Here is a 27,530-nt window from a genome sequence, read left to right as displayed (position 1 = left end):
GCAACAGAGGTGAATGTGCATGGCCATCAGGGGCCTCTCACTCTAAGAGCATGATATAAAACCATCTGTTTCCAGACTTGATGGCCATCCTGTGGTAGCCAGGCCTTGAGGATGGGACGAGGATTTATTGAAATAATGTGCATGAACTGCTAAATGTGTTGCTTCATGAGGACTTTGAAAATAGCTGTCCTAATGGCCACCGTCATTGGTGCTGTCACTGTCATCCCCACCGTTGATAACATTAAGAAACCTAGGAGAAGGCCAGGAGGCAGGAAGGAGACCCTGAGTCTCTTTGCTCTGAAACCACCTGACTTTGACCTTGACTCTGAACACAGGAACCCTCTGTCTCCTGCATGTTCGACGACCAGCCATCTCTCTTCTGGCCCAGGAAGGAGGCTCCCCTGTTCTGAGGCACAGCCTGGAGTTGGGGGTGTCCCCTCTGCAAGCACTGTGAAGTTCTCCCCTTCATCACCCTGTGCCCAGCATCCTGGGATCAGTTTTCCCCCATGGCTTGAATCAGCGGGTCTGTGTGTGGCATCCTGGAAACACTCCAGACCTGAAACACTGCTGAATTGGTTTTCCCAGAGCTGGGATATGCTATCCTTTGAACAGAAAATGTCCTGGTTAGAGGCTCTTGTGTGGGAGCCGAAGAAGAGAAAATGAAGAAAAGGCAGAAGGGACAAGCATAGAAAATGACTTTGGCAAAAAGGGATGAACCCAGGATTTGGTATTAAGAACCTTGGATTCTAGACCAGGTTTTGATAGAAAGTGCATGTGACCCTTAGGACATTCACTTCCCATCTTGAATCTTCTTTTCCTTACCAGAAAATGAAGGGTTTGATTCAAGTCAGGGACAGAAATAATTTTGCATCTCCTAGGACAATCAGAATCTGTTAGTAATGGCTGCCCAGAGGGCCGTATTGAAACTTTGAGGCCGAGTAATTGCTTAGTAGTAGCCACCTTGGGCACTTGGCAGGGAGGCACTGAACACCTATCCTCCACCTCTAAGTCTCCTGGTGCTCAGTCTTGGATTCTGGGTCTTAAACCTGAACTGTTTGCCCGTGGGACAGAAGGCCCACTCAGTGGTGCCAGAAGCTGTAGAGCAAAGCATAGTCTCTCTGGAACTCGAGACAGTGTCTGCGGGACACTCAGTGGCATTGGCTCCAGTGGGCCGTCTGCCATTTTGGTGACCACAGCAAGTGAGTGCAAAATTGGCAGGTGCCACGGCATGTGCCTGAGGAGAAAGCTAATTATCACGCTGAGCTTGAGCTGTGGCTTGCGTCCACGTGGAGTTCAGGTGGCCAGCTTCAGAAGGACATGGAGCCCTGGAGACAGCTACCAGCACCTCTTGCCCAGCAGTGGTGGGTGGAGGCTGCGTTTCTCAGGTTTCTCCTGGCTCATGGCCTGTCTTGTTTCTGGTCTGAGCTATGAAAAGCCGAACACGACAGAGTGGTAGTAATTGTCCTCCAGAGGAACTGACACTTGTGGCTCGCCCACTGTGCACCAGGACTGAGCAAGGCTCTGCTCCACCATCTGAGTCGGTCTTCACTTTGTCCCTCTGAGAAGGTTGTTGTTAGGATGGTTGCCATTGTGGCAAGTCACTGGCCTGAAGACACACACGAGGAGATGGGAAGGTTACCACTTACTAACAAGTGACTTTGAGCAAATTCCTTTCTCCTCTGAGCTTCGAATGCATCGTCTGTAAAATGGGTCTGTTAATACCTACATTGTTAAGAGGTTTAAATTAGATGGTTCTTACTACCCACTTAGGACAGCGCTTTGTTTTCACTATGAGCTAATGTTAACTGCGCTTCTAATAATTGTTGATACCAGCCATGTGACCTTAGGCGAATTGCCTTAGTGAATGGAGGTGACCGATACAGTTGTTGGCAGTGACCAGGTAGCGATCCAGCCAGAAGCTTTGCTGTCTTGCAGGGACACGTGCAGTGTTGGTAAATCTCTCATTTTCAATTATTTTTTAATGTTTGTTTATATTTGAGAGAGTGTGCCTGCATGAGTGGGGGAGGGGCAGAGAGAGAGGGAGACACAGAATCTGAAGCAGGCTCCAGGCTCTGAGCTGGCAGCACAGAGTCTGACACGGGGCTCAAACTCATGAACTATGAGATCATGACCTGAGCTGAAGTCAGACGCTTAGCAAACTGAACCACCCAGGCACCCCTAAATCTCTCATTTTTTAAAAGAGAAATGAGAAATCTGGATTTGCATGTGAACTATCCTGGTTTTAGAACATGGGCAACAAGGAAAAATCTGTCATCAATATTACAGGCCAAAAAATACCACCTAGCACGAATCATCTAGAGGCCACCAATTGGCCATCCCATGTTAACACTTCCTACCACAAGCCTCTCCTCTTTTAGGTAGGTGTGTTCAAAACCTTATTGTTCGAAGAATTCTAATTTCGTGTGGTTTGCAAAGAATTAAAAAACCTCTTAAGGCATACACAGAACCAAGTGTGTGGTTTAGATACTGGATAACTGTTTATTCTCACAGGTGTTCACACCCACCTGGAGAACCATTGAAGTCCTTCCAGAGTTTCATGCATCTATGGTCTTTTGTAGCTTCCAAGGTGATTCACTAACTCCAAGGCCCCGAACTTCATTTTGAGGTCCTGTGGCTCGGTTCTGGGGTGTGGGTTACAATCTGTGGAAGGAAGGCCAAGTGGTAAAGAGACCTGTAAATTCTTAAAACTTGGAAGACCACAGAGACAGGACAGAGTAAGGAAATTGCACCCAGTTGAAAGGGCCCAACTCTGCACCACCGTCTCTCTAAAGCACTGCCGGTGTCCTTGACCTCTCTGTGAGGTTTCTGTTTGCTCAGTCTTTCTTCGAGATGAGTTTGCATTTTCCAACAAGGTGAGGGCTGTGTGATTCTGGCCGGCATCTGTATTCCCAATGTAGCCTTTCTGAGAGAACAAGGGGACTTGTGTGCTGTTGGAATCCCTCCCTCATCGACCAGTGTTGCCTGCCATGCACGTCCCCAGCCTTCATCCCAGAAGCCACGGACACATGAGCTAAGCTCCTTGTGAAATCCCAGAGGGACACCTGGCAGAGAAAGTCCCATTGTGTGAGCACCTTCATGGCTGTGAACAAATCCTGAGGAGTCCAAAGGAGCCACTTATCCCTGGGGAAAGAAAGCTGGAAAGATGAAGGTGATGGTCAGGGTTTCCGGGGCAAGAAGGAGGTCATCACCATGTAAGTGGAGAAAAAGGAAGGAGCAGAAAACACCTTGTACCCCACTGTGGATGGAATGGTTTGTCCCCCTAAATTAATTTGTTGAAATCCTGACCCGCAGTGTGGTGGGGGCTGCTGAGGGCAAAGCTCTCAAAAACGGAAGGAGTGCCATTATAAATGAAGACACTGGAATGCTCCCTCAGCCATTCGTCTAGGTGAAGGCACAGCAAGAAGAAAGCTGTCCATGAACTAGGAAGTCCTGCCAGACCCTGAATGCACCAGCACCTTGATTTTGGACCTCTCTGCTTCCAGGACTATGAGAAATACAATTCTGTTTCTAAGTCACCCAGTCTGGTCAGTTAGAGCCCTCAAACACACACACACACACACATCATGGAAATGTCTAGCGGATGCAGAACGTGAACATCAGAGTTGGATGAACACCTCAGAGCCTTGGTGACTGGCTGGGGATCAGAGGGGACCTATTCTTGGTCTCGCACTAGCTGTCTGTGTCACTGCGGATGTTCCCGGTCTTGAATTACCCATGCTACAGTGCAGGTCTTGTCAAGCTTCAGTATGCATAAGACTCAGCCAAGACTGTTCAATGAAAACGCAGGTTCTTGGGCTCCTGACCCAGAGATCCCGATTCACTAAGTTCATGGTTTTGTAAAGGACCAGGATATTGGTGAAGGTGCCTGTTTCAGGCCACTTGCAAACCTAAGCATCAGTCCTGGCTCCAACCCTTATCAGACCTGTGTTTCTGGGCAAACAATCCTCCCTGAGTTTCAGTTAATCTGATCTGTAAAAGGGGTAGCATGATACCTGCCTTGGCAGAGTGGCAAGGATTTCATGTGCTTGGCACAGAATAAACACAGAAAAGGAGATGGCTAAATTTGCCCGTTTCACTACTGTCGAATGGGATTGGTTCAGCTGGGATCTATAATGAGTGGCCGTGGAGAAGAATTGTGGCTGATTGGTTTGGGGGTGGAGGGGTAGGTCTTAGCCTTCAAAAGCCTGGAAGAAGATGACAAAGAGGAGATAATTTTTGAGCTTTTAAAAATTTGTTTATTTAGATTGAGACAGAGTGAGTGTGAGCCGGGGAGAGACAGAGAGGGAGGGAGAGAATCCCAAGCAGGCTCTGTGCTGTCAGCACAGAGCTTGACGGAGGGTTTGATCCCACAAACTGAGATCGTGACCTGGGCTGAAATCAAGAGTCAGATGCCCAGTGAGGCCACCCCGGTGCCCTTGTTTCTGAGCTTCTAACCACACAGCAGACGTTAAAAATAGCTGGTTTTATTAAACATGCATGATCACCTATAATGTCTGTCGTAGCCCACTTCCAAGATGAACAGGTGACTCTCTATACACATGAACAGTCCAGATTTCCACCTCTTAAGCTAGTGTCCTTATTTATTTGTGTCCCCTTTAACTTCGAAAACAGTCCTAGACTGTCCTTTCCTTCCTTCCTTGCAGTAGCTCTGTTGGAGAATACAGTCCCACCTATTCACAGGGTGTGGTTGAGAAAAGTTAAGCTCACAGAAACTAAGTAGTTTGCCTGAGGTCCCAAATCTACTAAGTGGTTGTTAATCTGCTGAATCGCCAAACCCCAGCACCTCAGAATGTGAAGGTTTGGAGACCAGGCCTTGACAGAGGTAATGAAGTTACTATCAGGCCTGAAGGCTGGGCTCTAATCATTCTGACTGGTGTCGTTATAAGAGGAGGAAATTTTCGATGCACAAGGAGACACCAGAGAGGCTCAGGCATGGAGGGTAGAACATGTGAAGACACAGTGAGAAGATGGGTGTTGGTGAGTTGAGGAGAAAGGCCTCAGCAGAGAGCAACTCTCTTGGCTCCTGGATCTTGGATTTCCAGCCTCCAGAACTGTAAAAATAAACATGTCTGGCACATGGGCCAAGCAGACTAATCAGTGGTGACGTGTGATTTCAGCTGACGGTCTGACCCCGAACCTGCACTCTTCCACTGCGTTTTCCTTCTTTGCCCCATACAGTCCCTTGTTACAAGTGACCGCATCCTTTTGGGTCCTTGGCTTGGCATCCGAATTCCCCTTGCACTTGATGGCCTTGCTTGGTGGTCTCCAGCAGGCAGGAACGCTGTTGGTGAGATTTTGTGTGTTTTAATCTCTGATCCTATAAACAGCTCCCTGCATTTTCTGAGGTACCTGGTGTTTGGTAAAGCACAAACTCCTAATGGGGGAGGCTTCTATTTCTGTCCCCCAGAGGGCTCTCGGGAAGACAGTGCCACACCAGCCTTCTGAAGTGTTCTCCTGGGTGTGTCCGTGCAGAGATTGTACTGCAGGGCCTGGTGCCTATAGCTCTGCTGACTTGATGGCCCCGATGGGGAAATCTGGCTCTGAAGACTTGAGTCACAGTATTGTTGCCTCCACACCAAAGCCATTGCTTAGTACCCAAGAGCAAACACTATCTTAGGAGATACTCAAAGCACAGGAAGGGAACACACTTTCCAATGGCTGAGGCTAAGCTCGAGGCTCACCGCCGGCCAGGGGAGCCCAAAACGTTTGAGGCACGTATGGAATGATCATGAAATGTCTCCTCCTATTTTCTTCATGAAAGTCTAATTGCTTGTTAAAATTAGGCTTTTGGGCTTGCTGAGCTCCAAAGTTTCTGAGCCTGGCTTCCTGGTCTTGAAGTGAGACCGAGTTTCATTTCTCCAGGATCTGTAATCAGACTTCTGCCTATTATTTAAACTGTTAGCTTTGGGAATAGAAGTGTACACAGAGTCCCTTTAAACTCCTTTCTATCTCCCTCCTGGTGCCCACCAGACATGGTGCTAGCTACTGAGTCGGGACTCGGTAAGTATGTGTGGATGGATTTGGTGCCCTGCTGTGGCAAAGTGGCTGTGTTTTATTTTTAGTCATGACACGTGTGCTAATTTCCATCAACCGTGTCCACTACCTTTTTTTAAAAAAAGGATGCTAATAGTGGTTAAAGTGCTACTGTTGATTTGCTGTGCGTGTTCTTTCTTTTAGTAGACCTCATCCAGGTTGCAAGATGATTTTTTCTGGTGGCGGATTGTGTTCTCCAGTGCAGCTAGTATAAAATAACGGAGCACAGGTTTCTCAAGTACAGGGCCCTGGTGTCCAGTCCAGGCTTCAGTACTGTCTGTGTAACCTTGGGCATGTCACTCAATTTCTCTGGTCATCAGTTGGCTCATTTTGGTAATGAGCATCATGGAGGTCTCTATCTCCTAGGTTTGTTGCAAGGGGTCAGTGGAATGATACATGTCTAGAAGGTAAGCCAGTGTCTGAAACGTGGTAAGAACTCCAGGTATTAGTTATCACTTACTGGTTCTTACTGGTATTGATGATTGTTGGAAACGTTGGTCAACTAATAGGCCCATGGGTTAAAGTTTAAAATAAGCTGGAGAAATGAAAATGGTAATTATCTCAGGGCAAGAGGATTCTGAGAAATCCTGTGACCATTGTTTGTCATGGCATTGGAGTAAATTCGGAGGGACTGGTCCATTTGGCAAAGAGATGAAAGTGACCTCCTATATAGTATGAGGTCTTGGTGGTTGAGAATGTCCTTTGCTTGGTATAACCTACAGCTCATGTGGAGTGTGGCACATAGTAGGTCCTAAATCATAGCTATAAATGGTAGTTAGTTCAGGTTCCTGAGGTTTGTTTGGATACTTGGGGAGAGTAGATAGCATTTTGTTTCCAAGGCTGGACTGTCCATTATGTTTTTGTTCTATTAAGATCAATCTTCAGAAAGTATATCAGTTAGTTACTACCACAATGATGGCTGTATAACAAAGCACCCTGAACTGTGTGGCTTGCAACAACAAGCATGTATTATGTATGTGTCTGAAGGTTGGTTGTTCAAGGCTGGGGTGGGCTTCAAGCTGCAGGTTGCATATAGGTTTGTTCCCTGTGTGTGTCCTCCTCCTTGCACCAGCAGGTTACCTGGGGCATGTTCTTGTGGGGGTAGCAAAAGCACAGGAGATCATGTTCAATCACACAAGCATATTTCAAGCTTCTGCTTAGGTCCTGTTAATCTCCCCTTGGATGAAACACATCAAAATGGCAAGCCCAAGGTCAAGGGATGGGGCAGAACACTCAGCAAAGAAATGGAAAGTCATGTGACTAGAGGGCGTGGATACAGGGAGTGGTGAAGAATGCAGGCCACTAAATCTGTCTGCCTGGTTCCCTATTTGACTTCCCCAATTTAGTCATTGCAATAGATGATATGAAAGGGCTTCCCTTGCTTCAGGCAGTTCCGTCGCCCCAGTATCCACATTAAGATTCTAAAAGCACTCCACTGTAGCATCCGAGCATGTTGCAAATTCCCCTTTGGTCTCCAGGAGCCTTTCCCCTGACAGACAGGAATTTACTCTACTGTAAACCAAAGAGTCCCAGTTTAGACAGACACGATGGATTAGGCAGACAGCATCATTGACCCGGTTCCACTTCGTTAGCCTTTCCAATTAAGGAGGATGTTGCTGAAAGGGAGACCTCACAGATATATTGCCATACCTGGAATCTTCTGGATGGAGCTTCTGTAGGGAGAAGCTTAGGTTTTGAGTGTGCACAGAGGGAGGAGATTGAATTTTTGTTGGCAAGTGAATCCTGAGTGTTAATAACATGGCTGCTTGGGAGTACTCTGTCTGCTTCCTGGCTAGGTCATTAACATGCTGAGTAGATAATACTGGACCCCTGACCATGTGCTGGGAGGGTTTCTGATCTTGGAATTCCAAGTAAAGAGCCGGTGCTCTACCAGAATCTAAGTATCAGCTTTGGGTTTTGTCAGTACAGTTGACAAGTTGACAGAGTTTTCCGTGGTTTGCTAAGGACGATCGTTTTCAGGGAAGTTGTTCTTAGGGGTTCAGGATGGCATTCTCCCCTCTCCACCCCTTCAGGATTCTGAGCAGTGAAGCATAAGCCCCAAACAATAGCCAAATGGGCTGAGAAGTACAACTTAATTAATCTGGGCGCACACCCAACACCCCAGTGTGGTTCTTCACTGTGACCTGGCTTTGAGAATGAGGCTCATGTTGGAATCTGAGAGGCAGCTTCTTATCTTCTGGCCAAATCGAGATGGCAGAAACTGAACTTGGGGAGAGACACACAGGCTGACTCAGAGTTGAAGAGTAATGTGGCATGCCCTCACCCACAAAGCAGCATGCCTGAGGCCGGAGTCCCACCCTGTCATAGACCAGGAGGAGAGCCTGGTCTCCCAAAGACAAAAGTGGGTCCTGTCTAGTGTGCCTGACACAGGGAAAATGGAAGAACAGGGTTGCCACTCCCTGTGTGTGAGGATGAAGAGGCTGGTCAGGGGGAGCCCCGTGAGGAATGGCTAAAACACAGAGGCTGCTCACTCGAAAATGCCTCAGCCAAGGTTCTCACCCATATAGCGGCCCCTCCTCACCCTTGGGAGGGAGCTAGGTAAGGGTTTAAAGAGAGAGCCTCTAAAATACTTTCAAGGCTTGAAGGACAAGGCTGCAGTGTCCAGAGAGGGGGAGGAGTATTCCCCTCAGTATCTTCCTGGGTCTGAGGAATATTCTGTGCCTGGGTAGAATGTGGAAATTGGAGTGAGCTGTTTGCCTGGTGGTCAGCTTGGAGCCATAGCCTTGGAGAAATGCTGGGGACTGGATTCAGAGCTAGGATCTGGGGTGGGGTGGGTGGGGAAAGGAACCCTTCATCTTGAAAGAAAACTCAGAACAGACCAGAGCTCAGGGTTACTTTGGCATCATTATAAAGATACCACAGCGGAATCATTGAGAAAGCAAGTGACCATTCCCCTAGGGTAGGGGTTGAAAATTTTGCCACAGTTTTTTCTTTTCTAATTGTGGTAAGAACACAACAGGAGTTGTACTCTGTGAACACTGCAGTATACACCTAAAATTTTGTTCACTATAACCACAATGTCACACAGCTGAATGCCAGGGTTTCTACATCTTGCATGAATGAAACTTGACACCTGTTGAATAGCAACTTCCCATTCCTTGCCCCCAGCCCACCTGACACCCACCCTTCCACTGTCTGTTTCTGTGAATTTGACTATTGGAGATGCCTCATGGGAGTGGAATCATGACACTTGGGTGCCCATGCTCGTTGAAGCCATACAACAGCCAAGATAGGGAAAAAGGGTAAACATCTGTTGTGGATGAATGGATCAAGATGTGGTGAATGCGTATAGTGCACTGTTACTCAGTCTTATGTGACAACAAGGATGAACCTTAAGGATGTTACGTAGAGTGAGCCAAGTCAGACCACAGAAGGACAAATACAGCATAATCCCTATACTTGTTTCTTATTCACCGACTAGGCCAGGGGGTGCTCAATTGCATGGCTTCCTAGAAGCCAGTGCTGGAAAATCTCTTGCCTAAAGCAACGCTTCCAAACTGAGTTTGTCCCTCGGGGCCCTAAAATCAAGCCCATTCTCTGTAAGAGGCAGCTTGAGGTTGCTTTACCAGAATCCTGAATCCAGGGTGGTTAAGTTCAGAGCCGACACAGTGCAGACAAAAATAGTCTTTATGTGCTGGGTTTCCTGTTTTCCTTGGAAACCACTTGCTGAAAAACCCTGCCTCCTCCTCACCCATCCCTCCTGCCTCTCGACCCACCCTGCCCCCCACCTAAAGAGTTCATGTTTAATGACCCGCGATATGACCACCAAGCCTTTCCAGTCAATTGGCTTTTGTAGAGAGTGAATGAATAGGACTTTTCTCTGGCCTTTGCTATCCTGAAAAGGCTCTTCCCCAGCCCATTGGAATGTGCTGCGAAAACAGGGAATTAAGCTCTTCTTTTTCTGTCTGTTCCTTCCCTCATTTTTTGTAAGACCAGGCCTTGCCCCCTCATCTGGACTCTGTGTTCCTTGAGGTGTGTTTCTAATCTTCTCAGAGGTCCATTCTCTCCATGTAGAGGATTTGAACACACTTTGAGAGAAGCAGCAAGAGTGCTTTCTTTCCTATTTCCTTACACTTGCACATTCGCATGATCTCCGTGGCAGGTGTCCCCTTAACCTGTCAGTGAGAAACTTGAACCTCCTTAGTCATCTGGGTGTGGGAAGAAGTTAGGGGGAGATTGGGGATTGGGTCAAGCTCTTCTCATGAGTTGTGGAATGGGGAAGACATTGGGGTAGCCCTCCCTGTGGGCTTGTTAGGCACTGAAGAGATGTAGCTTTGTTGGAAAATGTGAACTGGGTTAGTAGGCTCAGTTTCCCCCCCATCACTTACCTGTGTTTTCTCCTCTCTCCCTGCAGGACCCTCATCCAAGTCCACCGATCACCCTGGAGACACAGGTCAGTACCTTCCCCTGATTTTTCTCACTTACCTGTTTTAGCTCTTCAGGGGGCTTGGTGCACCCTCTAGGCTCAGGAAAGCTGGGCAGGCACATCAGACCGTCCTCTTGCCTATTGGGATGTGTGCAAGCACGCGCAGGTGGGGACACGTGCCAGCCGATTGTGTGTGCACGCACGTGTGTACCCTCGTATCCGCGTACTCATCTTCAGGGCCTGAAAAGTGACGTCGCCTGTCAATCTCCCTCCTGCCATCTGGAACATTCCCATGGTGGTAGTGCCTACCTTGCGGCGTTGTGAGCACAGCAGAAAATGGTGTCCATGAAGTTGTCAGTATGTATTAAGTACTGGTGAGGTAGCTTTTGAAACCAATAGACTGTTGCCTTTCCGGCTGGGCTTTAAGGGGAGCTATCTTTGGATTGTTCGTTTCCTGGGCTCTGAGGGTTGGTCACACAGAGAGGAGACCAGATGGACTGCATCCAGAGCCCTGTCTGCCCAAGACAGGCAAGCCTGCTGGAACATTGCAAGGCTGTGGAGCAGCGCTGTGGCTGTTTCTGGAGTTGTCTGGCAAGACCCACCTGCCTGTCTCCCTCTCCAGCCTCCTCCATGGGTCCCTGTTCTCACCGATGTCTCTGCCTCAGTCTCCCCTAGGGGTATGAAGGCCCTCCCCCACCCCCCCACTCCCCCGCCCAGCTTCTCCTTACCTGATCAGGAGGGCCAGACACAATGGGCAAAGTGGAGTCCTCTGCCTTCTCTTTCCTACATGTATGTTGAGTTCTGTCGACTTCAGGAATGACACAACAACAGAGCAGGCGGGAAAGAGCATGTGACTTGGGGGATAAGGACCCCGTTCTCTGGCCCTTGTGGGCCATCCTCTGTTCTGGTTCCTCTGAAACTTCTGCCAGTGACCTGTCACCTTAGCCGTGTTTGCCCCATGTGAATCACACCTGTTCCAAGTCCCCTAGAAGTACATTGGCCTTAAATCAACCTAATGTACTTTCAGAAGTGGATTTACTCTAAGCTAATCGTGCTCAGTCAAGGAGATCTTTGACCTCCAGAGGATGTACGACAATGTCTGAAGACAATTTTTTATTTTCTCACCTTGGGGTGGGGAGGTGACTACACCAGGGTAGCAGGTGAGGAGGTAGACTCCAGGGATGCTGCTAAACTTTGGGCACCACCGGGGCCAGCCCTCTCCCGCCCCCCACACAGAGAACAAGCTGGTATAAAAGGTCAGTAATAACAACGATGAGAAACGCTATCCCGTGGGATAATATTGGTGAAATCACAAGCAAGGAATCACATGCTGGTTAGATTTTTTTTTTCTGCAAAACATTAAGAATTAAACTATTATTCAATAGTTAAATGATTAAATATTAAACGATTAAATAAAAATAAATAAAAATATATAAATTTTAAATATTAAACTATTAAACTATATTAAAATGTTAAGCTATTAGTTAAATATGATTAGTTAAATATTGAACTATTAAATATAAATATAAAATTAAAAACATAAAACTTAAAATACTAAAATACAATTTAAAGGTTCCTTTTGAGTTCCCTCCAAAGTTATCTACGTATACTCTCAGAGCATTTGTTTGTATGCTGTGTTTTGGAAAACAAGGCTCTCCCCAGTCTACTGAGTGGATTACCAGAGAACTTCCACAGTATGTTTTTATTTTTTGTTACTTTTTAATGATTTTTTTAATGTTTATTTGTGAGAGACAGAGCACAAGTGGGAGAGGGACAGAGAGAGAGAGAGAGAGGGAGACACAGAATCCGAATCAGGCTCCAGGCTCCGCCCTGTCAGCAAAGAGCCTGATGTGGGGCTCAAACCCACAAACCAGGAGATCATGATCTGAGCCAAAGTTGGATGCTTAACTGACTGAGCCACCCAGGCATCCCAGGGCGTGTTTAAATGATGGCCCTTCCCTTGATCAGTCCTTCCCCAGAAGAAAACTTGACTCTGCCCCTGGGCAGATGGTCTGTGTCCCGAATTCTAGGAGCCAAATCTTATCTCCCAGGGAGGAGTAGATGTGCCCCAGGTAGTTCTGTCCTTGGCTCTCTTGTGTCCTTTACTGTAGAAACCATCCAGTCAGCAATTAAGAACCTCCATGGGAAAGAACAGTCACTTGCTGACGGCTGATAGCTATGGTGAGGGTGACAGCTCACCCCTACACAGTGACCTCTCCTAGACCCGAACCTGATGCCAAGCCAGCCACAGCACAAGACAGGCTTTCTACGTTGATGCCACGCTATCAGGGAGATGACTCACCTGGGCTCCAGTACCACTCTGTCAGCCCCAGCCGGCTCTTGGGGAGCCATAGGATGTTCTAAGTTTCTATGTTAAAGAGACTCTGGAACCCAACCAAAGTACTAATGTTTTTCTGTAACTGTTGGCACAAGTCCGTGGCCAGATCTTATGCTGTGCTGGGCCCCAGTCCATCCTGGGACTCATGATGGGATCCTGTTCAGCTGCCTGCAGGCAGGTTAGACAAGAGGGACATGGATGGGTTTTCTGGCAGAAAGTGGTGTCCCAAATATTACCCATATGGCAGCAGCGAGACAGCAGATGAGGCTGAGCTTGGAAAACCAACCATGCAGTGGCAAGGGACAGGTGTAGGAAGTCTGGCTCAGTTCCTGCTTCTTTGCCTCAGCTCCCTTTGCTCCTCAGACAGGCGTTACCTGGTCCAGCCTGGAGCACAGGTGTCACAGGTAGGGCTTGCCTTTCAGATTCATTGTGAGCTGTGTTTGTACATGACATACCTGTGGCTCAGCTTACTTAGTGCTCGGCCTGTGTAGGAACATTGGGCCACCCAGGGTGTTCGTTGGGTCTTCCCCCAGAACTTGGTGAATCCACCCTCAAGCCCCTGTTCTGAGTTGGGGACCATAGACAAATGGGCTTCTGGAGCCCCTGCAATGCACTTAGCCTGTGGCAGCACCGAGCTCTGCATCTGCTGGCATCAGCATGCCTCACTCTGCCTGATGGCCACGTTAATAGAATGAGGGAGCCTAGTGAGGTTGAAATCCCTGTTGTCAGCTTTCCCTCAGCAGGCTGCTCCTGGGGTGCACCAAGGAAGCCCTGACTTGCCATGGTGGATGCTTCCCTAGTCTCCAGATGGTGGTTACCCAGGAACCAGAGAAAGCCAGTGTGAAAGCCATGTGAATTTGGTTAGTGGCATTACCACGACCTCTGCTCACACTGACATTGACCATTTGCCGAGAACTGGCTTCTCCCATTATATCTTCACCTCATTATGTAGGTGTTCTCATGATACCCATTTTCCAGATGAGAAACTTAAGGGTCAGAGAGGTTAACGAACGTGCTCAAGATGATGCTGGGAGCACATAGCATCGGTGAGTGTCAAACTGGGGGCCACAGGATAGCACAGTCTATCTTCTCAACTTGTATCTTACTGTTCCAGAAAAAACAAGTTGCCTTGACTGGTAGATGTGAAATGGCTCAGGCAGAACTGGAGGGATGGGCTTGATGTATACAACCCAAGGTCTAGATAAAGGGAACACTTTGCAAAAGTATCCCCAATGTACTTAGATAAATAGGAAGAGAGATGGATGACAGGTGAGTAGGTATGTAGATAAATAGATAAAATGCTTTGCACAGTGAGTAATTCTTTGACAGATAGATTGCCACAAGGCTTGTGGATAAAATGGTTTGAGCAATGGAGCCAATAGAAAATTTATTTTAAAACAAAAATGAAATCTCTCCCTGTACATCAGTAGTGTTTTTGACCAATTTAAATGCTCATTATTTGATTCTTTCTCATTGATCCCCAAGATGGCTTATTTCTGAACCCTCTCCAATTTGGCAAGGCTCTTGTCATTTAATTTTAGCTTCTCTGCCTGCCTTATCCCCTCTACCCCCCCACCTCCTGCCCCCACAAACGGCTTCACTGTCAATTAGTTAATGTCCTCTACTCAAATCCTGAGATACCCTGGGAGTTGTAATAAAAGAACTCTTAGTTAGAACAAAGATTTGTCAATCTGGGTATTTGTGAAGTTGGCTGTACTTAGAAGGGAAACAAACCTTCGTTTGCATTGAGAATTCTCGCAGGACCTGAATATCAAGGGCATTAGGAGGAAAAACTCCTGATTGCTCAGTGTTCATCAACCAACCAGGTACTTGAATGTCTTTGATCTGCTCAGTAACTGGGAGCATAAGAGGACTGAGTTAACTACATTCACTGAATTAAAAGATGATGCTGGGGCCATGAGGATTGTGAACAGAACTCAGGCAGACAGAGAAGTGGGTGGTAAGAAATTAATACTCCAAAGCTACAGCTATGCAAATTCGTTCATCCATTTGCTTACTTACATAGTTCTGGGGCCAGGAAGAGGCCAGGCCTTGTGCTAGATGCTAAAGATACAGCTGTGAACAAGACAGAAAGCTCCCTGCCCATAGAGCACCTGCTCTGGTTGGGGGAGTCAACCAGTGAATTTCTGAATAAAAAAAAATGTGCCCATAATTTCGGGTAGTAATAAGTGAACAGAAATACAGGCAGGTCTGTAAGCAGGAGTGGCTGGGCGCTGTAGAGAAGCTTGTCCAGGGAGCGTTCTCTTTGGACTCGAGTTGCAAGCTCAGGAATGGAGGTTTGAGCTGAGAGCTTACAGTGGAGAAAGAGTTACAGGCAAAGAGACCACAGTGAGAGCATTCTGAACATTTTGCATATTATATCTGGATTCCTATAAAAATAATGCCACTTTTCCTTAGAATCAATTAAAGTGTTAGCTCCTTCGAGCTCCTTCAATGCCTTTGTGTCACTAGAACGTCAAGATGAATAAGGAATTACCTTATCAGGCAAGGGTGAAGGGAAAGGACTGGTAAGGGAGGTGGGGGGAGAAAAGGTGGTCACATTTGGAACCAGCCTGTCAAACTGATGTCCAGTGCATCTTGCCAGGGTCAAAGGAACTTAACAGCTCCTACAGTACTGTGCAGATACTGGGGACTTAGGTAAGAAATCTGGCTTATACTTAGCATTAGCTAATTCGCTGGCTTAAGTTCTGCTGAACTAAAGCCTCCCACGAAACCAGTGGTTCACAACTGGTTGTGAATTTACCCCCCCAACCCCGCCCAGGGGACATTAGACAATGTCTTGAGACATTTTTATTACAACGTGGGGGGTGGGGCAGTGCTACTGGCCTCCAGTGAGTAGAGGTCAGAGGTGCTAAATACCCTGCAGACACCTGAGGAAGAATGATCTCCCAAATATCAGCAGTGCCAAGGGTGAGATACCTTGGCACACCCCTCTTTGCTCTGTGGACAAAGATGACCCTGGCCACGGAATCATAACCATGTAGAAAAGTGTAATTCATTCCTTCCTAGGTGTTGCCTCGTTTATGTCCAAACGTCATCCTCTCTGGTTAATATCAGACTTGTCCCATCTCCAGCCATGACATACTTGTCACCCAGAGTCTCTGGGTCTGTGTTTGCGTGCATAGTCACTGTTGAGTAATGACTCATGCGTGTGAGCATGTGCATGGCGTAGGTAAAAGGGAAAACACCTTTCGGAGATGGTTTCCTGAGAGATTTATGGCTCAACAGTGCAGGGAGTGTGCAGTGTGTTAAAAAAAAAAAAAAAAAATGAAAATGGAGCTACTTGGCTTGGGTTCAGAGAGGGACTGGCCAAGGCTTGTGGCCTGATGGAGCAGGCTTTGCAAATAACTCGATTTGGAGGCCTGGTTCCTTTTTCTGAGGCAGACCACAGCCTCCTCCGTGCAAACTTCTCTCTGTGGAAGCTCTTTGCCGACTTGCAGGATTAAAGAAATTGCTGTCTCCTCGCCTCTCTTCCAGCTCTGGGCTTCGATTAACCTTTTCCTCCGTGGAGAGCGGTTTTTGGAGCAATCAGGGAGCTTTTGAATGGCTCTTACCTGAGTCTCCAGCCCATTAATTCTTATGGTGCCCAGCATCTGTTGAGAGGACAGCGAGACCAAATTGCTTCTCAGCCCATCTGCTTTCCTCCCGCCAGCCTCCTTGGGGGAACAGAACCTCTCTGGAGCAGACAAGGCTGGTTTTGGGACAGGCTGAATCCCTCTCCTATGATCTTTGCTCCTGGCTCTGGTTTGCTGGGTCTTTAATCAGCCCTGGTGGGGAGTGGAGCAGGGAGGTGACCAGCTGGACCACTGCTTGGGCAGAGATAGGCGGGGAGCCTATTTCCTGAGAACGGAAACATTCTCAGGGAGGGTTTGCGGTCCTTGGTCCTGGGCGCCTTACTGGTCTGTGTGACTCAGGGCGAACCATGTGATGCAACATTCCACAAATAGCCAACAAGTTCCCCCAAAGCACAGCCACATGTACTGTTGTGAAAAATAGATCGTGTTGAGATCACTATTCATCCCTTCTTGGTGGGAGCTGACTTTGCCCAAGATGTTGAAGGTTTGAGTTTGGCCGTTGACTGAGAACACTTCAAAATCATGACTCTTGTCCACAGTGACTAACGTACCTTGAATATGTTTCTATGTTGTAAGATTTTTTAAGTAGTCGATATACTCAACGTTGGGCTCGAACTCGTGACCGTGAGATAGTTACATGCTCTTCTAGCTGACCCGGCCCGTTGCCCGTTGAATATAGGGTATCATGAGCTGTGAAGTGTGCAACATACATGGATATGTAAACTTACCGTTGTTAGCTAACCTTCATTAAGCACTTCGAGTGGGTTCTGGGCATGTTTCTGAGCAACCTCTTGGTATAGGTTCACTCATGCAGATTTCACAAGTATCCCCAATGGGAGGTGTGTCAACATCATCTCCACTTGACAGACAAACGGGCGCAGAGAGGTTAAGGTGCTTGTCCAGGAGCTAATGGGGAGAGCAGCTATAATTTGAAACTGGCCATCTAGCTTTCATTTGTCAGGTACCACAACCCCATGAGACAGGTACTAATCTTAGCCCATTTTCCAGATGAGCCGACTGGAAGGCCACGGAGACCAAGTTTCCTTTTATTTATTATTTTTTAAATGTTTATTTTTGAGAGAGTGGGCGCGTGTGCACATGTGAGCTGGGCAGGGTGAGAGAGAGAGAGAGGCTCCCAAACACGGTTCACGTTGCCAGCACAGAGCCCGGCATAGGGCTCCATCCTGCGAACTGCAGGATAATGACCTGAGCCAAAATCAAGAGTTGGACCCTCAACCACCTGAGCCACCCAGTTGCCCCCAATTGTTCTTTTAAAGGTAATTTGGTTAGCAAGTGGTAGAGGCTGAATTAGAAACATGATCTCTTTTACTACTTGGTTGCTGAGGATACACATGAAATGTACAGATTGGATGTAGAGATAAGAGGTAGGTATGCAGATACAAACATGGTTGTAGACCTGTGACTTAATTATATACAATATATGTCATGTACAATGCACACATGGTAATGCGTATATCCTAAATCAGATGTAATATATATTACCAACATATAACCATATAGCTAATCTATGTATCTCCAATTTGTAGCATTTCTAATGTGTATACGTATGATGCTGCATGCGTGTATCATGTATACACTATAATGTATGATACAGAGGTAAAGGTAGTTTAGATGCAGGTGTAGTTACAGCTAGAGATGCAGTTATCAGTAGAAGCACATACGAGTGATGGAGAACGCTCACTTGGCAACCCCAGGCAGATGGGTCTGGAAACACCTGTCCGTGCGGAGTGGCATGCAGGTGAGGAACCAAACCTCCAGGCTGTGGGAAGATTTGCCCTGCAGAGGGGAAGCAAAGTGGCGGCCCACAGGGGAGTGGACACTCAGACTCCTCACACCCCCACTTCAAGCACAGAGTCAGGAGCCTGCTGTGCTGCCCGCTGAGCAACAAGGCAGTGTCGCCAGATTTGCATGGAGTTGCAAGCCAAAGCCTGGGTGAGGAGGCAGTGCTGCTGTTTGGTGGAAATATCAAACGTTCCAGCGTGTTTGAAGCTCAGTCTGTCTTCTCCACGGGTGTTTTTGGGCAGGGCTGTGCAAACCAGCGAGCTTCAAAAGAGCAGGGTCCAGTGCTGGAATGTTCAGGCTGGGTTTTGAGGTTCTAGTTAGCAAGATAACTCAGTCAGGAAAATCGCTTTTCACATGAAACGGCAGCCTGATGGAAGTCCAGGCGTATGAGGCACGTAAAACTCAACGTCCAGGGCCCAGACTTGCAGAATATCACAGAAGAGGGCTTCCGATGTTCCTTGCTATACATTAGTTGCATGTAGGATTTGCTTAAGTACCTCTTTGAGGTGATCTCCTCTCATCCTGACAGCCATGCCCAGGGAGGGGACTCTTGGCCCCCTCCTTAGCAGGTGCAGACCCAGAGGCGTCAAGAAGTTAAATACTTGGTCCAAGACCATCGTGCTCCTGACGTACTGACATGAAGTGTGTTGGGGGTGTCTCCTCTCCCCTCACCCCAGCAGATCCACTGTCAACCTTTCTTTTCCTGTCTTTGGGCCCTCAGAGGCTTGACCTTGATGGATTTCATCAGTGTGACTTCTCATTGCTTCCACTAGGGGGAGGCACTGGCAGGAGATGGGAAGGTGGGATGACAGTGGGTTGGGGGTCATTTTCCATGTGTCTCCCTGTGAGGGCCACAGCTCCCAGAGAGCTGCTATGATAGCTGTATTCTTCAGGATCTGGTAACACCACTCTCCACGGTGGTGCCAGCTCCCCATTGTGGGCAGCCCTGCTTTGTTTCCCTTAGAAAGGGTTTTGTTATGGGGGAACCTGAGTGGCTCAGTCGGTTGAGCGTCCAACTCTTGATTTTGGCTCTGTTCATGAGCCCAGGGTCATGGGATAGAGCCCTGGGTTGGGCTCCATGCTGAGCATGTAGTCTGCTTAAGATTCTCTTTTGGTCTGCCCCTCTCTTTCACTGGTACACACATGTACACACACTCTCTACGAAACAACTGTTTGCTTATTCCCTAGGAGAGTAGTATATGTTTCCTTTGGGAACCCTGCCTTGGACATGAAGCCTGCCCCCAGCCCTTTGCTAACACAGCATTGCCGGAGTGAGCGACTGTCATTTCATGCCATGTTTTGGTAAAGTAGGAGTGGGGGTCTATCTTCACGCCAAAGAAAGGCCTCACAATGGTTGCGAGGGAATGGGGAAGCTGTTGAAACTAAATGCCCAGTTGTCAATGGCGTGAGTGTTTTTCTGGGCAGGGCATTGTAGCTGTCATTCTGTTGGTGACAACTCCCCCCAAACAGAGACACGAAGATTCTACACACCACTGTGCTAGTAAATCATCCTGGGACCCATGTATGTGAGAAGAGATGTCCCAGGCAGGGGACACTATGCTCTGAGTCTCAACAGTCACTCATACGCATTCTGTCTGTCGTGACTACAAAGCCAGGAAGAGCTGTCTCACCTGGGGAAGGAACTCAGGTTGACGGTAACAACACAGCGGGGGTGGGGAGGGCAGGCCATTGGCTCCTCCCTGTAGCCCACAGCAGACAGACAGACAGACAGAAGACAGATTGTTTCTGCCAGCCAGCACGGCCTTGGCAAACTCTCCCTGTTCACTGTCCTCCTGTCACTCCCAGGAAATACCACCTTTCTAGCCTTTGAATCTGTTTTCTCAGAATTGCTCCTGCTCCTCCCTGAGCCTTCTGTTGCCATTCCTCCAGCCCAACTGGTCCTGTCTGGGGAGCTGGTGAGTCCTCTCCCAGCAGGATGAGGCGGTTAGCTGGCCCCAGCTCCAGCTCAGCACAGCCCTCCTGCTGTGTTCAATTGCCTTCCTGAAAAGGAACATCTTATTAATAATGATAAGCCCTTCTAATTTTCTTCTGGGAACTGTAGCTCTGTTTTTCCACTGCAAGGAAGAGAGGAAAGGAAGGATGGAAAACTGAAGTTAGCTCTGGTGCAGGTGCCAGATGGGTGGGGCCAAGGACAGTGGTGCTGTTTTACTGTCCCAAGAAGGAAAACCCCAGCCAGCTCGATGCAGGAAGAAACTCCAGCCATTAAGAGAGGCCTCGCTGTCCCAATTACAGTCTGACATTGGTTATGGGGGAGTGGGAGGTGGCTTTTTATTCTGTGGCCCAAGATCCAAAGTGATACACGAGCCTGCTGATGGGTATCTCCCACTGGCCTGTCATTGTTCTGGGATTTTTTCTTTCTTTTTTTTAAGCAGGGGGAAAGGGGGTTGGCGGAGTTCTGAGAAATTGGAAAGTAAAGGGGCCTCTAGAAGTCAGCTAGTGGTAAGGAAGGGGCCCAGGGTTAAGAATTTCCAGCAGCTTTCTTAGAAAGTTGGCTGCCAGAACCATCTTAGCTGCCTGAAGGTAGAGGGTGGACCAGGTATTCTCAATTCTGTTCTTCTGTCTCCAGCCAGTATGTCTTTGAAGGGTCTCCTTTCCCCAGGGCAGCCTCCTTTGTGCAGAGTCGTTCAGCCAAAACACCCCAGATATTTTGGACTGGATCATTTTTCATTGTGGGGGGCTGTCCTGGGTACTGTAAGATATTTAGCAGCACCCCTGGCCTCTGCCTGCTACCCCACCCCAGTTGTAAGAACCAAAAATGTCTCCAGACGTGGTCACCAGTCTCCTGGTGGCACAATCCACCCCAGCTGAGAACCACTGACCTAAGTAGAGTTTGTAGGGATTGTGTGAAAGTCTGTTGACTGTCTGAAAGGATTGCTCATGAGGGTTAGGTGAAGTCCACTGGCTGAACACCTCCATATAAATGTCACTGGAATTTAAGGTTTTTTTCTCTCAAGTGGCTTCCTATTGGCTGGGTTATAAATAAATTAGCACCTGCCAAGCCTCTGGGCGTGGGTGAGATGAGATATGGAGGAAAGTAACAATGTTTCTTCTTCGATCCTTTAAAAAAATTTTTTAATGTTTATTTTTAATGTTTGAGAAACAGAGTGCAAGTGGGGGAAGGGCAGAGAGAGAGGAGGACAGGGGATCCGAAGTGAGCTCTGTGATGACAGGAGGGACCCTGGACTGTCAGATGACCTGAGCTGCCCAGGCACCCTTCTTCTTTCGTTTGACACCCAGCAAACCCTGAAACACAGGAGGGTGAGAGGCCTTGGTGTGCTCCTGGGGAATGACCTCTCAAGCCGCAGCTTTGAATCATGGCAGCGGGAAGGCTGAATCCCAGGCCTGGCCCTAGAACCCCATCCCCTTGAAGACACAGGCATGGGGCTGGCAGATTTGCCACGGTGTGGCTGTCTGAGGAGGGTGTGGGCTCTCCTGACACCCGGAAATAGTCTGTGGCTTTGGAGCTGACGCTGTGATGGGTTCAAACTGGCTGGTCTTTACTCCTACTTACTGGACTGTCACTGTACTGCATTCGTACAGGCTGGTCTTTACTCTCTCGACTCCATGAAAGAGGCCTGTGTGTCGAGCGCCAGCCTTAAACAACCAGGCTGCTGTGTGCTGTGCTGGCTATTAGGTGTTTACCTGTTAGTTTGTCCTTGGGTGTTCCCCCACCCTGTTCTCCGAGGACGGCTGTGGCTGGAATGTGTTTGGTTTTGATTTTTATTATTTATTAATAAATTTGGGAGGCGGTTGAGGTCTTCTTTGGGTTTATTTTTCATAGTGTTTATCAATAGTACTTTGTATTATTTCGTTATTATGTTATTGATTTAGTTCACTCGTCGAACCTTTTTTGAATGCTTTCTATGTGCCAGATAGTGTTTTAGGAGTCAGAGATACAGCAGTGAGCAAGATAGAAGTCCCTGCCCTCATGAGCTCTCATTCTAGATAGATTACAAATAAGAGATGTGTGTTTATCTGTTTATATCAGATATTGACAAGTGTTAAGGAGAAAAGCTAGGCAGGGGAGGGATTACCCTTCACCTTTGGTGGAACCAAGGATAACTTGGAGATCAGGCAACATTCAGGCAGAGACCTCAAGAGTATGAGTGGGCAAGCCCTGGAGAGAGCAGCCAGTGCAAAGGCCCTGGGGTGGGATGTGCTTGGAACGGTCATTGCACCTTAGAAGCAGGAGTGAGCAAGGGAAAAGGGGGGTGAAGGTGCAGGCAGATCATTAGCATCTTGTTCAACTGAGAAAGGCAAGCCTTTGGATGACTTTGAGCAGAAGACTGACATAGCCTGACTTGGTTTGGTGGCCGCTGTACTGAAAGTGCACTATTGTTGTTCAAGAGCAAGAATAGGGAGTTGGGCAAGGGCAGAGGCTGTCAAAATAGCCAGGGCATTGTAGTGGTGGTTTGTACCAGGGTGCTAACTGTGGAGACGCAGAAAAGTGGTTTCATTCTGGATACTTGTGAGGGCAGAGCCACGGAATTTATTGTGGATTAGAAGGATGTAAAGCAATACAAGCACACGATAGAAAGTAAAAAAAAAAAAATCAAATCAAATAATACAAAGAGTATTCAGTGAGAAGTCGATCTCGCATACCCTTTTCTCCAGTCTTCAGAGGCAGCAACCATTAACCTTTTTCTCGTTTCCTCTCCTAGACCTTCCTTTGCATATTAACACGTGTGGGGTGTGTGTGAGTGTGTGCATGTGTGCGTAGGCAGGGATTTTGTTTCCTTTAACTGGAATCTAATGAAACATATTTTCTAATCACGCATGGTTTCTTTGTATCTTACCCCCATTGGCTATCATATCTGCACACACTGCTCTTCCTTACAATTTTTAACTGTTTTCTGTGTTGTCCAGCTCTCTATCCAGCACTCAGCATGGCGTTAATGTGTAGAAACTGTTCAGTAAGTACAAGTTGAATGAATTATTTTCTCGTGTATGTAACTGATTTCCCATTGGTGGACGTTTAGGTAGTTTCTTCTCCCCCCCACCCCCACCCCCCATCTTAACACTGTCGTTCTCGTACACACGCTTTCTCACAGCTGAGTGGCTAGATCTGTAGGGTGAAGTAGATTTGGGACTGTGAGTCAAAGGGTATGTGCATTTTCCATTTTGACAGTCGTAGCTGAACTGACCTTAGGGAGGTTTCTTCAAATCGACTATCAAAGTGATTTCCTGTTTCCACTCTCAAAAGCACTGGTAATCATCAGTCTTTATCATCTGTGTCAAACTAATGGGTAAAAACACTGTCTTGCTGGTATGATTTGCATTTGATGTGTGAGTGGGGTGGAGCATATTTTAAGAGTGGTATCTGTTGATTAATTTCTTAGCTGCATTTTCCTGGGTTCTAAAAGATGCCTCCTCAGAGACATGATTATTAAGACTGGCCAAGCCAGCTATTGTGCTAAGGACTCGACGTGTGTTAACTCACTTCATGTTGCCATGAGCCCTGCATAAGGAGGTATGGTTCGCATTCTCCCTCCCAGACAATGAAATGGAGGTATGGAGAGGGGTGAGGTCAGTGTTGCCCAAGGTCACGCATCATGTGGAGAGGAAGTAGGGAGCCGGTATTGGGACCTAAAAAGAACTCTTAACCACCATGCCGCGTAGCTCAGCGTATTTGGTAATAGCCGTGACTCTCCTTTAAGGCTTAACCACTCTGATATTTTGAAAACAAAAGCCTAAGTGTCTCTGGGCTTTGGAAAGCAGATGGATGAGACTCTGGCATGTGGTGGGACCTGGGCTTGAGGCCCCAGCCTGTGCTGTGAGCGCTGGAGACAGAGCTGTGTGCTAGGCACCTGGCAGGCATGTGCCATGCAAGGAGACCATGTCACCTTTTTCATAGTAAATCGCACTGCCCTCTGACCAAGTCCCCAGCTGCACGGCAGAAGTGGATCTAGGGGCCAGTTACATACGGAGCTATCAGTAGTTAGAACTGTGCATTGGATCACACAGATGGAGAACAAGATCGAAGACAACAGGTAAATGGGAAGAAGGAAGGAAGATGGATAATATAATATCTCAGTTCCTATTGTAAGAAAATATCCCTGCTATATACTGGCCACTTCTTCAGGTACCGGGCATTGGGACATGAAAGACCCAGGGTGCTGTGCTCGGGGAACTCCCATCTAGAGCATCGTGTTTGAACCTTTCCTGTGTCACGGTCCCCTTTGGCATCCTGAGAAATCTGTGATCCCTTCTCTGAATAATACACATTTTTAATTTTTTGTTTTCTACTCTTTTCTAAAAAATATTTTAAATGTTTACTTTTGAGAGAGAGTGAGAGAGGGAGTGAGTGCACACAAGAGGGGGAAAGAGCAGAGAGAGAGGGAGGTAAGAGACAGAATTCCATAGGCTTTGAGCAGTCAGCACAGAGCCCAATGTGGGGCTGGAACTCAAAAACCTGGAGATCACGACCAGAGCCCAATTCGGATGCTTAACTGACTGAGCCACCCAGGCGCCCCAAAATAACATTGAAATGCAAAAAAAAAAAAAAAAAAAAAAAAAAAAAAAAACCTAGCTGCAAAGGATTACAAAAGAAAGAAGTTGCGCCGAAATACAGCTAGCAAAATATATATAAACATAAAATAAGTGTGGAGCAATTAATGCATTTGCATCTTTACTAACACATTAAGTAACTAGATTTGGCTGCAGGTCTAATAAGTATCATAATTTTGAGGTAGTGACAAGTGTAAGTAATATTTTCAGCATCTGCTACCAAAGCAGTGTGATAGGAAAATCTCTGTAATTTCCACTCATGTCAGTCTCAGGTCTTGGTAATACCCCTGCAGTCTGGTGCCTGCATTCATAGCTAAAGGACACAGCAAAATTGAGTTAGAGTTAGTGAAAATAATTACGAAAAGGAATATGTATGAATCTAAGACCCCCAGAATTGTCTCTACCGACTGCTCACTCCTCCCCCTCCCCCCTCGCCGAGTCCACGGACATCCCTGCACTTGACAGAAAAACCATTGCAAAATGGTGTATACCTGCTGAATGAAATGGTGAACAGGGTCACCCATGTTATGTAAATGATGTGTTGCCCTGTCCTTTTTTTTTTTTTTTTTTTTTTCCCTTCCACCTGATCATTTGTAGTTGAACTGTTGTAAGATAAATGGACTTTTGCTGTTTCTTTCTTGTGGGGTGGTATCGGATCCGTGATGGTATAGGAGGAAACAGGACAACCTGGAAGAATCCCAGAAGGCTTCTCGTTGGAGCTCTTGGCCACACCATGTCCTCAAGGGTGAGTGAGACCAGACCAGGAGAGGCTGGGATGACAGACAGAACATTCCCAGAGAAAAAACAGAGCTGAAATAACGGGTCCTATCAAGAAATCACCAGGGACATCTATCTGGGTGGCTCAGTTGGTTGAGCCTCTGACTTTTGATTTCAGCTCAGGTCATGATCCCAGGGTCACGGCGTCTGGCTCTGCACTGAGCACGGAGCCTGCTGAAGATTCTGTCTGTCTCTGCCCCTCCTCTACTTGGGCGTGCCCGTGTATACTCTGAGTCTCTTTCTCAAATAACATCACACAGTATGAAGGGAACACAGGTGGGGGAGCAGAGAACGGCAAGAGACTGTTGAAGTGGGCACAGGCCCAGATAGCGCCGGGGAGCTTGAGATCGACCTAATGGGCAGTGGGGCAGCACTGAAGGGTTTTGGGCAGGAGAGTCTGAGGTCAGCTTGGGAGGATTGCTCTGGCTGCCACATGGGGAACAGACTGGGAGGCAGGGGACCAGAGAGGCACCTTTAATCCAGAAGAGCCAAGAAGAAGACCTGATCTGGAGCAGTGACAGAAGGGAGAGTAGGGGATGTATTTGAGGGGCCATTAAAAAGACTGGGCAGCGTAGGATTTGGGCAAGTGAGAGTAGGGCACAGAAGAAGTTAGGATAGGAATGCGTGAGGAAAGGACAAGTTCAGTGGGAAGACGAAGTACTCCCTGGGCATGGGAAGGGGCGCAGTACCTAGTGAGGTTGTCAAGGAACAGGTGGAGTGGAGGAGACCTTCTGGAGCCCCTCACTCTGCTTTCCCAGAACACGGAGCCCTGATAGTGCTGTGGGGGATGGGGGTGGGGGTTGTCCTTGGACCGAGCAATATGGAATCTTGCACCCAGGAGCTTGGGCAGATTTTCAAGTTCAGTCTCCCAGGAATGAATAGAAGCAAAAGGTAGGAAGAATTAAACCACTTTTTAAAAAGAAAAACCTGCACTTTGCAGGGATTTATATGCCTTCCTGGATCTGAATAATAAATTTTTTTACAGCTACAGCTGGCGTTATATACGACCTTATAAAATGCCATGATAGCGTCTAATGAATATCGTATTGCGGAATATATGACTTTTTTTTCCAAGGGCTTTTTAAGGTACTGTCTCTGGCTTGCGTCGGCAGGGAGGCCACACTGCACTCCGTCTGAGAATGCGGGCGAGTGTCTTCGCTGGGACTGATCCTCACTGTCAAGGTTTTCAGGCCCGGAGGAGGCAGCCCCCGGCAGAGACACGGGCGCTGATCTGACACACTGGCAAAAGCCTCCGTGTTTGGGCAGATGTCCCCTCTGCGAGATCAGAGATCAGACCGGCTCTTCCCCCTGTGGAATTGAGGCTGGCTAGACTTGCCTGACCAATTTAGAAGTGGACCTTTCACAAGGCATGTGTGTCTGTCTGGAGACCTGGATGGCCCTGGGAGAAATCACACACTGTCCAGTGGGGCATGGGCTTCCAGTGTCAACATCCTCTCCTTGGCCTTTGACTACACACCTTGTCTCCCTTCCCACCCCCCCTCACCCTGACCTTGGACATCTGCATGTAGAATTACATCACCATCCCGGAAATTGCATTCCTTCCCCAACCCCCACTGCCCCCCCCCCCCCCACCGCCGGAAAAATGCGATCAGAGGACAGTGTTGGGAACCAGGAGGATAAGAGGCTGGGGGGGGGGGGGGGGGCTCCGGTTAATTGTTACAGGGTTAACTGGGAGTTAGGAGAACACTATTGTTCAAGTCCTTGCTTGTAAAATACTTGCTAAGGGAGTCCGTCCGTGTTCTCAATGTGTCCAATCCATTGCACGTACCTAAATGTCAGCTCCTTCCCTGCCTTTCCTGCTCCATGCACATCTACTCCTGCACCTTTGTCCCTGCGGTGTACCTCTCCTGGGACGTCTTCCCCACCTCTTCTCCTACACAGATCTTCCCAGCGCACCAGGCAGAGCTCAGGTGTGTCAAATATGAACCGGAGGCGCCCAAGATAATTTCAAGCAGTGCTTGAACAGACTTTAAAGAAATGAATAGCTATTGTTTTCTTTCCTTAGTGACATTCTACCTGTGGCAAA

At 47.7% G+C, this 27,530-nt stretch overlaps 1 protein-coding gene across 1 annotated transcript in view; it reads left to right on the top strand.

The window, feature by feature from the left end:
- Positions 1-27,530, top strand: part of XYLT1 (xylosyltransferase 1) — a 311,203-nt gene that overhangs the window by 80,637 nt on the left and 203,036 nt on the right. The window contains exon 2 of the mRNA XM_042922618.1: positions 10,430-10,468. Coding sequence (XP_042778552.1) covers positions 10,430-10,468 — 39 coding nt within the window. The remainder of the gene's footprint in view (positions 1-10,429; positions 10,469-27,530) is intronic.

Source organism: Panthera leo, chromosome E3 (assembly GCF_018350215.1).
Source record: "Panthera leo isolate Ple1 chromosome E3, P.leo_Ple1_pat1.1, whole genome shotgun sequence".
Lineage (NCBI taxonomy): Eukaryota > Metazoa > Chordata > Mammalia > Carnivora > Felidae > Panthera > Panthera leo.
Note: the sequence above shows the minus strand (reverse complement) of the source record. Positions and strands in the feature narration are given on the sequence as shown.